Source organism: Centruroides vittatus, unplaced genomic scaffold, assembly GCF_030686945.1.
Source record: "Centruroides vittatus isolate TY-2023 unplaced genomic scaffold, ASM3068694v2 contig_1916, whole genome shotgun sequence".
Taxonomy (NCBI): Eukaryota; Metazoa; Arthropoda; class Arachnida; order Scorpiones; family Buthidae; genus Centruroides; species Centruroides vittatus.
The window spans coordinates 566,985-579,885 of record NW_027121179.1 but is presented as its reverse complement, the minus strand read 5'-3'; the positions used below and the strand labels follow the sequence as shown (position 1 = coordinate 579,885).

General features: G+C 32.2%; 2 protein-coding genes across 2 annotated transcripts in view; one reads left to right on the top strand and one right to left on the bottom strand.

Moving 5' to 3' along the window:
• LOC136970320 (zinc finger CCCH domain-containing protein 15) overlaps positions 1-5,976 on the top strand; it is a 39,060-nt gene extending 33,084 nt beyond the window's left edge. Inside the window, exons 3-11 of the mRNA XM_067264746.1 lie at positions 1,873-1,972; positions 2,061-2,204; positions 3,645-3,736; positions 4,572-4,751; positions 4,821-4,889; positions 4,970-5,047; positions 5,137-5,259; positions 5,337-5,460; positions 5,538-5,976. Of these exons, the coding sequence (XP_067120847.1) occupies positions 1,873-1,972; positions 2,061-2,204; positions 3,645-3,736; positions 4,572-4,751; positions 4,821-4,889; positions 4,970-5,047; positions 5,137-5,259; positions 5,337-5,460; positions 5,538-5,653 (1,026 nt within the window). The 3' untranslated portion in view covers positions 5,654-5,976. The remainder of the gene's footprint in view (positions 1-1,872; positions 1,973-2,060; positions 2,205-3,644; positions 3,737-4,571; positions 4,752-4,820; positions 4,890-4,969; positions 5,048-5,136; positions 5,260-5,336; positions 5,461-5,537) is intronic.
• Positions 5,977-8,014: 2,038 nt separating this feature from the next.
• On the bottom strand, positions 8,015-10,669 carry eIF1 (eukaryotic translation initiation factor eIF1). The gene is made up of 3 exons (XM_067264745.1): positions 10,480-10,669; positions 8,638-8,795; positions 8,015-8,539 (listed from the first exon to the last, which is right to left on the bottom strand). Exons 1-3 carry the CDS (start codon positions 10,511-10,513, stop codon positions 8,393-8,395), a joined length of 339 nt encoding a protein of 112 aa, XP_067120846.1. The 5' UTR covers positions 10,514-10,669; the 3' UTR covers positions 8,015-8,392.
• Positions 10,670-12,901: the final 2,232 nt, after the last annotated feature.

Here is a 12,901-nt window from a genome sequence, read left to right as displayed (position 1 = left end):
TAAAATTAATTGACTCAAATGCTTTTAAAATTTAGGGGACCAAAAAAACGCGATATAACGAGTGGCTACTATATTACAGTATATACAGAAATTTTTAAAATGTGTTTAACCATAACAGAATAAAAAGAAATAACAATTTTTACTGCTGTTTTGCTGAGTTTTCCTTCTGTGTTTTCACTTTGTTTTGTCACTATTGCACTCACTTTTTATTCACTTTTTCTGTATTTCAACTCACTTTTCTCACTTTTTCAAAGGGGAAATAGCACTCCTAGGCCTGCATTGCAAATCATGCAACAAGGACGCTGACTCCCATCACGTTCCGTTACACATGTGAATCCATATTGTACATATTCGTCCGACCACTTTCTTTTTTTGCTCGACATAGTATGAAGGGATTAAAATATTAAAAAAGAAATCACACGACGTACAATCACGACAGTCACAATTCGAATACTGGGTACACCAAATTTCCTGCAGCATAGAAAGGCCAAGCGATGTTGCGTGATCACCCGCAGCCAATGATAGCCGAGTGGGGCGTGTCATCACGAACGTATGAGTCAGGTGTGTGCTTGACCGTCTTGCAGGTCGTTTATACGTGTATTCGATTGGGACCTCTTCACTTCGTTTCAGTTAGAGAGTAGTAGAAGTTAGAGAGTAAGAGAAGTTAGTTTCCCAATAGAACACACGCTATGTAGCATTAGTTTTCGAAACCAATACGGTTTCTACGTCACGATGACGTCAGGTGGTTGACCTCCGCCGAACCCCTGAGACTGACTCGCCGAACTCCAGGGGTTCGGTCGAACCCAGGTTAAGAACCACTGTGCTAGAATAAATGTGTGTCTTGACTTGCTTCTGCATCTCTTGCGATTTACAGGTTGTATAGCAGGAATTGAGATAACTAGCAGTTTAGGATAGTGCAGCAATGTCAATTGATGTTTGAGAATGACAATTTGCTTCTGTTAGAATTCTTTCAGTTGAAGATTGTATCCTGTGTGAAATAAAGTATTATTTTTAGATTGGTTATTTCATAACTTAATAAAGTTATTATTTAAAAAATGCCATTGCATATTAAGGGTAATCATCTTAATATTGTGTGCTAGTTGCTTTAAGAAGCTCATTTTTGTTTCAGATTAAACATGTTTTGAAGCAAATGATGTCTTGTCTTTGGATACAAAGCCCAAGTGCACTTCAGATTAAGAACTGTTGTTATGAATAATTGTTTGAAATGGCATTTATTTGTCACAAAAACATTTAATTTGTAACAAGAACAAGCTGCTTTAAAATACAATATCATACAATATTAAGAATATGTTTATGGAACTACTCATAAGTAAAGGTTGATCTTCCAATATGTGAAGCATTATGGATTATGGAAAAGATAAGAAATAAATTTAGTAGCAATATTTTTATTATATTTTTTTATATTTTTATGGGTTTGTCTTGCCTTCAGCTAAGTGTAGTGAAACTGGATGATGATAACTTGGTCCTTAAATGTTGGAATTTTAATGTGTTGTTTATTGTTTTTAGGGTTCAAATATTATCTTGAATACTATATTAATCAAATAATTTTTCAAATTATTTTTAATTATGAATTTGTGTTATGTACAGCATAATTATATTTGATTGAATGTTATTTCAGAAAATATTAATTAAATTTCTTTATATCCTAAGATGTTTTAATTTTTTTGTAACACCTTTATAACAGTTACCTCACAACCTCACACTGTAACAGTTACCTCACAAATCCAAACCATTTCATTTTATAGAGAATTGATTTCAAATTCTGATGATGAAATTCTGTGCTTTGTATTTATATCAGATGTAAATTTTAAATAAAAATTTGAATTTGAAAGATTTCTCTTAAAATTTCAGGTAGAACAAAAAACTGATAAAAACAAAGATGAGAAAAAGAAAGAAATTGAACAGTTAAATCAATTGTTTCGTCCAGTTACAGTACAGAAAATTGAGAAAGGTTTGCTGAATTTTCAACTTTCAGACTTTATTTACTTTGAAACAAGTTTTTAACAAAGGCATGCTATAAAACTGATAATGCAATTTAGGTGCCGATCCAAAGTCTGTGCTCTGTGCCTTTTACAAACAAGGTCATTGTACAAAAGGAGACAAATGCAAATTTTCTCATGATCTGAGTACTGAGAGAAAAAGTGAGAAGAGAAATGTCTATGTTGATTTAAGAGAGGCTGATGGTAAGTGGCAATAGAACATATATATTATTTTTATATTCTGAATAAAATGATAATTCCTTCATATAAATGCCTCAAACTATTCTAGAATATACATAAAAGTTGTAATTATTTATGTAGTTTAGAAAGTTAGCTTTAATTTTAATGCTCATAAAAGAATCGTTTAAAGAAGTTTTGCATCAGGAGAAATTATTGAAATCATTCCAACTTTTAAAGTAAAATTTTTGATGGAAACATTGTTTTTTGTGATATACAAAATCCACCTTTTATGAAGAGAGAACTTATTTATATAGTAGTAGATTGAGAAGAACCCAAAGAGGGACTTATTCAAAAATATTTAAAATTTGAATAATTGGAAGTACAGTAGAGCATCGATTATCCGACTTAATTGGGGACTGGGGTTGGTCGGATAACCGAAAAGTATGAAAAAATACATTATTGGTATAGTGTATTAAGCCTGGTATAAATACTAGCCTCCCTTTCATGGTTGAGCCAGTGCTGCCAGCTAAAACATGCAAAAATTTAACAAAAATAATATTAAAGTAGCCAAGACATAACCAAATATTGTAGTGCCACATCACTACAAGACATTTGAATTTACCGACTAGAACGCGGTCGGACCCCGGTTAACCGATAAGTCGGTTAACCGGGGGTTGGATAATCGATGCTCTACTGTACTTTTTATTAATGTGTGCAAGATGGTTGTATTGTTGATTATCTGATAAACCATATTTGTTTTCATAAATGTTTTTAAAAATATATTGAAGTTCGAAAAAGAAATTTTAATTTTTTCTATCAACAAGGTCTTAAGCCCTGTAAACACCATAGATCTTCCCCCTATAAGTGTATATATATCTATTTAGTTAAAACTGATATAGAAATGCTATATACTATTTACAATTTAGCTGCTTCATTTGAAAGCAAATGAATAATAATTAACATGTAGCTATTCCAAACTAGTTTAACTGTTCATAAGTAATCATTGAGTATACTTCGGTTGAATGACTTTTGGGCTACTGTATGTACAAAGTTCTACAATTCATCAGTTTTAAATATAAATTAGAAAGATTTATAGTGAACCTAAAACAAATTCTCTCTTATTTTTAGTGTGATCAATAAGCATTAAAGTCAGGATTGCATAGTAATACATGATATTGATGTTAAATTCATTGTACATTGCAGTTAATCTTTTAATGACGTTATTATTTATTCCTAATTTCCTGTCTTGTGATTAGAATATGATATAATAGTGTAATAAATAATAATTCAATTGGGAGAAATTTAATTAATGATGTAGAGTGAAAAAGATGTAATTCAGCTTATGACAATTAGAACTGTAGTGTATTGAAAAGAGATTAATTTCTGTAGCATGAGTAACATAGCTGTCTGTCATTTTAAAAGTACATTTATCATTGTGTAATAAATTTTCACATACATGTTTAGATAACATGGAAAATTGGGATGAAGAAAAATTGAAGGAAGTTGTAGAAAAGAAGCATGGAGAAGCTGAGAGGAAAATGCCAAAAACTGACATTGTAAGTGTTTCTCACATTCTTATAAAGATATTATTATAAATTGGCAAAAAATACAAAAGACTTTTTATTGTTTAGTCTATTGTATTTTATGTCACATGTCAGGAAATTTTAGGGCAGAGTCAACCTTTATTTAGAGGCTATTCATTTGCCACAATATGCAAAATGTTATAAAACTTCCATCTGGTGACAGCATCAATAAAAAATATATATAAATTTGATAAAATTGCCAGGACGATAATTTAAATTGACAAAAAATATAAAAGTTTTATGTCCTTTCTCACACCTCAGAAAATAACAGTCTTACATAAGAAGACTTTTTTATTCTGTAGTCTTATATTATTGTCAATTTACGATTATCGTCGTGGCAATTGTATCAAGTTATAATTAGTAATGTTTGTGATGAAAATAACTGTTTTTTTTTTTTTTTTTTTTTTTTTTTTTTTTTATAAAATCTCTTAAGGCAGTGCTACACATTTGGTATTTCCCAAATGCCAAGCAAACATTTGGTCAATACAGATTAGTGTGGATGATTTACTCTTGACTTTGCTCAACAGATATTCAGTTTGAATATACCAACATATATATTGTGTCGAATAAAAGAAAACAAATCTCGGACAAACGTTCATAATTCACACAATGAACTGATGGTCAGAAAATAAATGTGTGCACGCATATTATGTGACAAACACTTCAGTGAAAGGCAATTATTCAACAATCAGCAAATACCAAATGTGTGGAGTTGCCTTTATAAAAATAATATGTACTAAAAAAATGTACTTCTGTTGCAGACTGCATATTTGCATTTTTAGATTAATGGCATTCATTCCTTTTATAGATCTGCAAATACTTTTTGGATGCACTCGAAAATAGTAAATATGGATGGTTTTGGGAGTGCCCCAATGGGGGCAAATGTCATTATCGTCATGCACTTCCTCCAGGATTTGTTCTGAAAAAAGATAAGAAGAAGGAAGAGAAGAAAGATGACATTTCTATTGAAGATCTTGTTGAAACAGAAGTAAGATTGTCTTTTTTGTAGAAAAATATTTGGGTGTTTTAATTTTCAATTGCTTTTCTCTAATTTTAGAGAGCCAAACTTCCGGTAAATTTGACAAAAATAACATTACAAACATTTTTGGCATGGAAAAACCAAAAAGTAAGTTAGTGTTTATACATTTACTTAATTAATTATCTGTATCATCTGTACAAAAAAGAAATATTTATTTAATTTTCCAGTTAAAAGAGAAAGAAGAAATAACACAAAGAGAAGAAGAAAGGAAAAAGGCAGAGTTTAAAGCCGGAAGACATATTGGAGTAAGAATAATTACAATATAAATAATTCATAAAATGTATAATTTTGTATTTTATGAATAAATTCATTTGTTCATCCTTTGCATTTTCAGCTCAGTGGACGAGATATGTTTACCTTTAGGCCCGAATTGGCCGACGAAGATGAAATGGAAGAAGGAGAAACAACTTGTGATTTCCGTAGGGAGTATGACGACGAAGAGGACGAAGAAGGCGAGGTAACTTGTTTTTCTCTCTATGAGCTTATAAAAAATAATAATAAATTTTTAATGAAATGTATAATTTTGTTGCATAGAATGCTGTCAACTATGTCGACTTGACAATCGAATCGTTAAGTTCTAACGCTAGAGAAGTCGACGGTACCGGTACGGTCGCTCTGATGAGACACTGGGAAGAGAAACAGGCGACAAACTCGGACAGTGAGTAGCACTTTGTGTACAAATTTATCGCTGTGATAAATTTTGTGACATTTTAACAAACATTTTTGTTAATTTAGGGAATGAAGAATCTGAAGCTGCGGGAGGCGACTGCGCGGTGCCCATCGACGAACATCTTTTTGAAGACGACGACCTGCAAGAATTAGAGGAAGATCTACAAGAATTAAAGTGCTAGAAAAATCTTTTATAAATAAGTCATGTTTTAATGGCTGGTTATTAGATGTGAATTTGTAGAGCACTCCATTCTTGGACAGTTGAATAATTAAACAAATTTGACAATAAATAAAGGAGTTGCCACTGTCATGTTTGGCAGTTTACTTTGAAGCGATTGGTTGGCAGTTCTAAAAACATATCTTAATTAAGCTGTTATTTCCATCTACAGTGAATGGAAGATATTCTTTATAAATATGTTCAATAAAAGGAATTGTAAATTGCATCCTAAATCCAAAACACAAAGACCTTGTATTTTTATTTCATTAAAAAAATGATTATTTATAATTATTTATTCAAAACAATGAATCAAATTTTCGTTTTTAAATTATATTTTAAATGCCGTCGGCATTTTGTGGGCTTGTTTTTTAAATCTCTCTCGCTCTCAAAAAAAAAATATTCTTTGAGGTAGGCATTGTAATGCCTTATTTTCACAAGACTTTTTTAGCAATTAAAAAAAACCATATCTTTCAACTCAATTCATCCAATTGCATTTTTAAATTTTGCTTGTAATTCGTCAAATAGTAGGAAACAATATGGGGGTCATTCTATCTACAAAATTGTCAAGATCTTTGAAAAATTGGGATTGCTCTTAGATAAGTTAAGAAATGGTGGTTTTGCACCCATAGCTTTTCTTGCTACATCAACATTTGCAGCTTAATTAAGTCACAAGAGCATCACTTCTTCCGGTGTCATTTTTGTTGGTACAAGTTCTATGGGAAAGGTCAACAATCTAACGGAAAGGTTTCTCGGAGTAATGTTTACTAACCGTCAAAACCTACCAATAGGGACAAGTCATCCCTATTGGTATTGATTTGAAAAATGGCATTAAGAATTCCTCGAGAAAGATAATGCCGACCGATAAAGTGATGCAGCAAAGAAAAAATAAGGATTGTGATCCGTAAAATGCCACTCCTCTAAAGGCAAAAAAATCTTTCCGTTACGAATACCAGTATTTGCCCTCTTAAGAAGCTCAATCATAATAAGCAATTGAAACATCAAACACTAATAGTCAGTTGCAGGTTAAAGTATAATTTATTACAACAGCTATACAATACACCTTAGTTTATACCATAGTATCAAATTAAATGTCCTTTGAATAGTACCTTAAATTAATCTTAATAAAAGTTCAATGTGAATAAGTGATATGGAGAAAACAACTGTTTTATACTTATAATCCATAATAATATCCATGGAGTTTTTTTGTATTTAAAAATTACGTTCTTGACGAAAGAAAAAAATTTATGCAAGAATTTTCTTCAAACAGCATTTGATATTAAGATTGGAAACTTGCATGCATTATCACTGCAATATTTATATGTCAGATGGACTTAGCTCAAGTTGTTTCCGGAACTCTATTATTATATGGAATATTTTAAGATTAAGGAGACTTCTGTAAATTCTGATTAACAGATATAACAGATTGAAATAATAATAGGTGTAAGTATTGTAAATGGCAAGAAAAAAACATTTTGAGAGTACAATAAAACCTGTGTAAATGACTGCACAGTACCAAATATTTTTTTGAACAGGTTTAATGCCAAAAATCTTTGTATTCCAAAGAATTTTTCCAGTTAGGCAGACAGGTTTTACTGTACTTACATTGTCTAATCCAATGATTCTCAAAAGTTACGGATCCGTAGGGCGCTTAGCCGGTCATCCGAACCTCTGATCCAGTTTATCACACATCACCTCGGTGTGCATGCCAAAGTATTTTCTTATCTGGTGACATGATGCACAAAATGTTCTCTCTAGTACTGATAGAATTGTATTTTGAAAAATTGCAAGGTGGTCTGTAGGCCTACCTAACCAAATGCTTGCAAACCATGCTTAGTCTGTTGAGAATAGAACTGACATTTTGCTCGAAGCAGCCAATCGGATCATTTCTTCATTAGTCAGTCGTCAACAAATCATTTACCTAATATCTTTGTAACGAAGATTCTGGATGCGTCCCGAAAAATTAGAATTTCACAATTTTTGTCTGGAATATTGCTTAAACACGTAGTTCACAATCACTATTGTATCTCAAAACTAGTCTTGAAAACGAACATCAATTTTGGAACTGATGTAAAAATAATAAATTGCACAAGTTTAAATTAAACAGTAACATACAAGTCTATATATTTTATCAATTCCATAATTATGCAAATAACACATCAAAGCAAAACCTGGTTCTAGTATACAAAGTTTAATCTCCTAATTACATGAGTATTTTAACATGTTAAGTAATTCCATATGCTTGATGTGTAGAAACCATTTGAGACCAGAATTTACGGTCTTTAAACCCTGCGGATGCCTCGGTATGCAAGAGAATTGAACACACAGATTTCATTGGCATGTTTGATTTTAATTTTCCATAATACCAAAAATATATACAAAACATTCAAGGACACGATACAAAACGTAAAAGATTATAGATTTTGTTCTAGTTTTAATGGAAAAAGCAACACCGCACGATACATATAGTTAAACACCTGCTGGAAACGCTAATCATTATGTTTTTTATCGGCAGAATTTACAAAAACACTTGCAAAAAATTAGAACATTATATAAAAACAGAAGGATTTTTTTTTACTGAAAACTCATTTCTTTGATTAGATGTACGTTTCAACAATTTTATATTTCTTTCCTTTTGACCCAAATGACTCTTTACAGTACTGCAATATTAGACAATCTAAAAATTTTAACGTTAAAATCATCAGCATTAGAAACCATGAACTTTAAGTTGTTCTGGCTTTGCGATTCCAATTTTGGTTAAAAACTGGCAGATGTTATTTCTCTGGTCTCCTTGCAGTTGGATCACTTCACCATATTCTGGATGCTCTACTACAGTGCCATTGCAGGCAAACTCCTAGGAAGAAATAAAGGAATTGTAATAAGAGATTTACACTAATAAAAGATTTACTCGCGTTAGCAAAATGCTTTGTAACGACTAACGAAAACACGTACCTTCTTACATGCTTTAACAATTTTTTTCTTGTCGTAATCGTCAGAAATTCCTTGAACTGTTGTAAGGGTCTTCCGTCCGTTGCGTTGCTGAATTCTGATGTGAATCAGCCCGTCCTGGACTCCCTGTTCATCACCCCTGTTAGCATCAGCAAAGGGGTCTGAAAATTAAAAGAAAAACCTTTGTGTTATGGTGAAAAGACAATAACTAAGTTCAGAGTAGTGTCATTGATCTCCACACTCAGAAACTGAGAATAGAAACCAATATTTTAATATTACACGCTATGACTCACTCACTTTCAAGAAATATCAGCTGAATTTCATAGTAAAAGAAAGAGTGGCCCTCTTTCAAAATCTTACGCTGACAGTGAAAGCAAGCTTAATGTCGTGTAACAAAATGTTATCAATCTTAAACTAGAGCATATTTTAACTAAGTCCTTTTACAGAAACTATTATACATGCACATTTTGTAAATGTATGCAAACTAAATATGAAATCTATTGTCATTTGACTTAAAACTAATACCTTTTCAAGGTATTTTACATTTCTTAATACATCTAAAAGCTTACACAATAACAATTACATTTCACAACCTCTAATTTAGTAAACTACATACTTTTTTCCCTAAATGTAGAAGTACCAACAGTAACAGGAGCAACAGAATACCTTGAAGTAGAATTTACCTTACCTTGAAGTCAAATTCTTAAATATTAACAGAGTTAAAATTTATACATTTTCATAGAAGCAATTGAAATTTTGCAAAAATTTCAATTTATTTCATTTGAAAAATAAATTATAAACAGGCATGTTTAAATTTTTAAACATCCTGTTGTATTCGTGTTCTCAACAAAGTAGCAGAAATAAACATTCAAACTTAATTGCCATTTGTCTATTATTTAGCTTCTGACCAACTCGGTACTTTGAATATGGACAATAGAACTGTAAAGTTTTGTACAGATTCAACTGTTTTATTACAAATATAGTAAAAACTCCATGTATTTTGAAAGTAATTTAAGCATTTTTTATGTTCTATAGAAAAAACATTAGACTAAATCACTGGGAAGAATCATAATTCAATATCTTTGAACTATGCCATACATTTTACAAAAATGATTTCAGAATACCAAAACAAAGGAAATTCTTTTAAATTATTCCAATTTTCTCACTTCATTACTCAAACATAAATCTTTTTGAAATATTCTCTGCACCCTTTCAACACAGGTCAAATCTACCAGTACAGTACATTGTGTCCTTGTGTTCGTTCGTCACAATTTATGTACTTCTCCCTTTTATTTTATTTTTACAAAAATCCCAATTCAAACCAAATACGTAATAATAATACTCTGTAAATATTAAATTAAATAATACGTCACGCTATAAAATGTATTGTAAAGTACAAATCCGTGACAAAAGTTACTACGTAACGCTGAAAAGTTTTTTTTTAAATACGTCACGTTATAGTACATTGTGACGTATTATTTTATTACAATAGTCCGGCCTTTGTTACAATTTAAATCAAAGAAAACCTTAATTCAAAACCATTCGATTTTATTTTAATATAATTGGAGTCGTTTATTCTGAAATTAGGTTTCATTCAAACGACGCAATTTAAAAATACCGTAACCCCGAATACGGCCTAAAACAAAAAAATAAAAATAAATTTTATCTCGCAAATTATTATTGGTTTAGCGGTTACTACACTAGTTAATCAGAGCCAATCAAACATCTCGACATAAACTAACGTCACTGCTTTAATCTAATCAGTTGTTCTATTAGGCCTAAAATAAGGCTTAAGCATTCGACACGATCTAACTAAGAATTTTGCTTTTAAATCGTAATTCTTACCAAAAGTATTTAGATTTTGGATGCTGGTAGACATACAGCAGATCTTGAAAGCTTCTCTATGAGTGGAGAATACTTCGTTAGAATAATCCAATCTACTTTTTCTTTCTTACAAAGAGAAGACTTCGAAAGAACGTTCTGACGACAACGCACAATTTCACGATGACGTAGTCACTTAACTATGCGCACTAGATGGCGTTCACCTCTATAACCTTTTTAACGCCGTCTGTAACCTTTCGCAATTCTATCATATTTATTTATTTATTTATTTATTAACATTTTTCGACGAGAATATTATTTAATTGTTATTAATAATATTTAATATAAATAAATGTTTTTATAAAAAATCGAACGTTTTGTAATAGTACAAATATTACAAAATTTCGATCGTTAGAAATGTTTATATTTATTTTTTTTTTTAACTTGTTATATTAACTTGTAAGAGTTAGAATTCTGAAATAATATATTATATTATTTACTTTAATAATTTTGTATATTATAACTTAAATAATACTTTTCTTTATTTGTCATTTTCTCTCTTGTTGACGGCCGGATGGTCGAGCATTTAAGGTGGCAGCCTGCCTCACTGAAGGTTGTTTATTCATTCGGAGTTGAATCCGGATGGGTGTAAAAAGCCCAGAAATTTTTCGGGAATGGCTCGGGCTCTCACCACCCGGCCATAATTTTTTTGTAGTCACCGTAACATATGAAGGACCCGGTCGCTACGGCACGTGACATCTGAAGCCGCCTGTCGCTGTCAATGGATGCATCTGTATCTACCCAAACCATTCGCAACAAGTCGTACGAAGTCGGACTGCATGCGTGGCAACTAGCAACGAGGTTGCCATTAACTTTTCGACCTAGAGCCTGACACCACTGCAGGCGTACAGCCTGCAATGGTGTCGTTGGAAAACTGAATGGGTATTGTTTACGAATGAATTCCTCTTGTCTCTAGAGGAATGACGGCCGTAGACGGGTATGGCGGTATCTGGGAACTCCATGTGCAAGCATTTTTCGCTGAGCGTCATATCGGTCCTACACTGGACATCGTGGTTTGGGGAGGTATGCTTGGACAGCCATGATGCCCATTTCCGGTACTCTGACAGCGGATCGATATGTCACCCGAATTGTATGGCCTGTAGTTCGGACACTGGTGCAGGCCACATCCCACTTGGTGTTCCAGCAAGACAATGCCCGACCGCAAGTTGTGTGATGAACTCTGGCCAGCTTGAACAGAATTTGCATCCTTCCCAGGTCAGCAGCCTCGCCGGATCTCTCTCCTATCGAACATCTATGAAACCTCATCTGACTTGAGGTCACCGAGGATCATCACCGCAATGGACGCAGCTCGGCAAGAGATATCCCAAAATACCATTAGTATTACTTTTGCTCTGACGAAGAATCAATTATTTTAAGTCGAGGAGTATGTAAAATATTAAATTTACTATACTTTATTTAATATATTAATAACCATAATTAAGACCATTTTAAAAATAAATGTTACATATTACAGAATATTAATTTCAGGAGTAAAATAATAGTTCATCGTAAAGTATTCTAGAAGAATGACTTAATTCCAATAATCACAATAAGATCCAATTGTTGAAAAGTTTATAAATTTTTTAAAATTTTTGTATGTTTCCTTATATATATTTAGGATGGTACTATACATTTAAACATTCCTCTAAAATAACCCGTAAAATAATAATGTTCCAAACCCCTAATTAAACCAAAAATGTTACACTTTAAGAATCCAGAACCAGAGGAGTATGCTCTCTCTAAGTGGGTCAGGTCTAATCAGGGGTGGGCAAGCAAGAGTGGAGCCGAAATGTAGGTTTTTCAAAATGCATGGGAGCCGCAGTTCTGTACTGTCGTGACAGATAGTATGGTAAGGCGCGCGATTTTATTATATAACATAAATATAATATAAAACAAATATTGAATTTTTTTAATAAACATATTTTCACAAAATTATAAAAATAAAATTGTAAAAATAATAATAAAAAACAGAAATTAACACTTTCAGCAAGAGCCGCATGTAACTCAAGAGGAGCCGCATTTGCCCATGTCTGTAATATATACATTAATATGGCGTATTGCTACAGTATACAGGATTTGAACGATCATAGTAATCTTAGATCAGTTTGATTACAAAAGTATATGCATCCTTGATGGTGCACGGGAGCTCGACATTTTTCTGTTTTTTCCGAAGTGTTATTCGTAATTCAATTTCATGTCGGAACAAGCGGACTAGGGTTTTTATCGCCACTTGCAATCGCCATATTATAATTTTATCACCATTTTAATAAAAATACATCCAAGTGGCGATTTTCGCGCTATGCAGCGCGACCTTGGTATTAGGTCTATTAGCTACAGGCCAAGTGTAAAAAAGTAACAGTCGCATAAGTTGACGTGATGAAAGCGA

What these genes read in the sequence shown, in the direction of transcription:
- eIF1 (XM_067264745.1), bottom strand. Translation starts at nt 10,513, where the DNA reads ATGTCTACCAGCATCCAAAATCTAAATACTTTTG. An exon ending in CCAAAATCTAAATACTTTTG is followed by an intron (nt 8,796 to 10,479) that starts GTAAGAATTACG and finishes TTTAATTTTCAG; the next exon opens with ACCCCTTTGCTGATGCTAAC. An exon ending in TTGTTAAAGCATGTAAGAAG is followed by an intron (nt 8,540 to 8,637) that starts GTACGTGTTTTC and finishes ATTTCTTCCTAG; the next exon opens with GAGTTTGCCTGCAATGGCAC.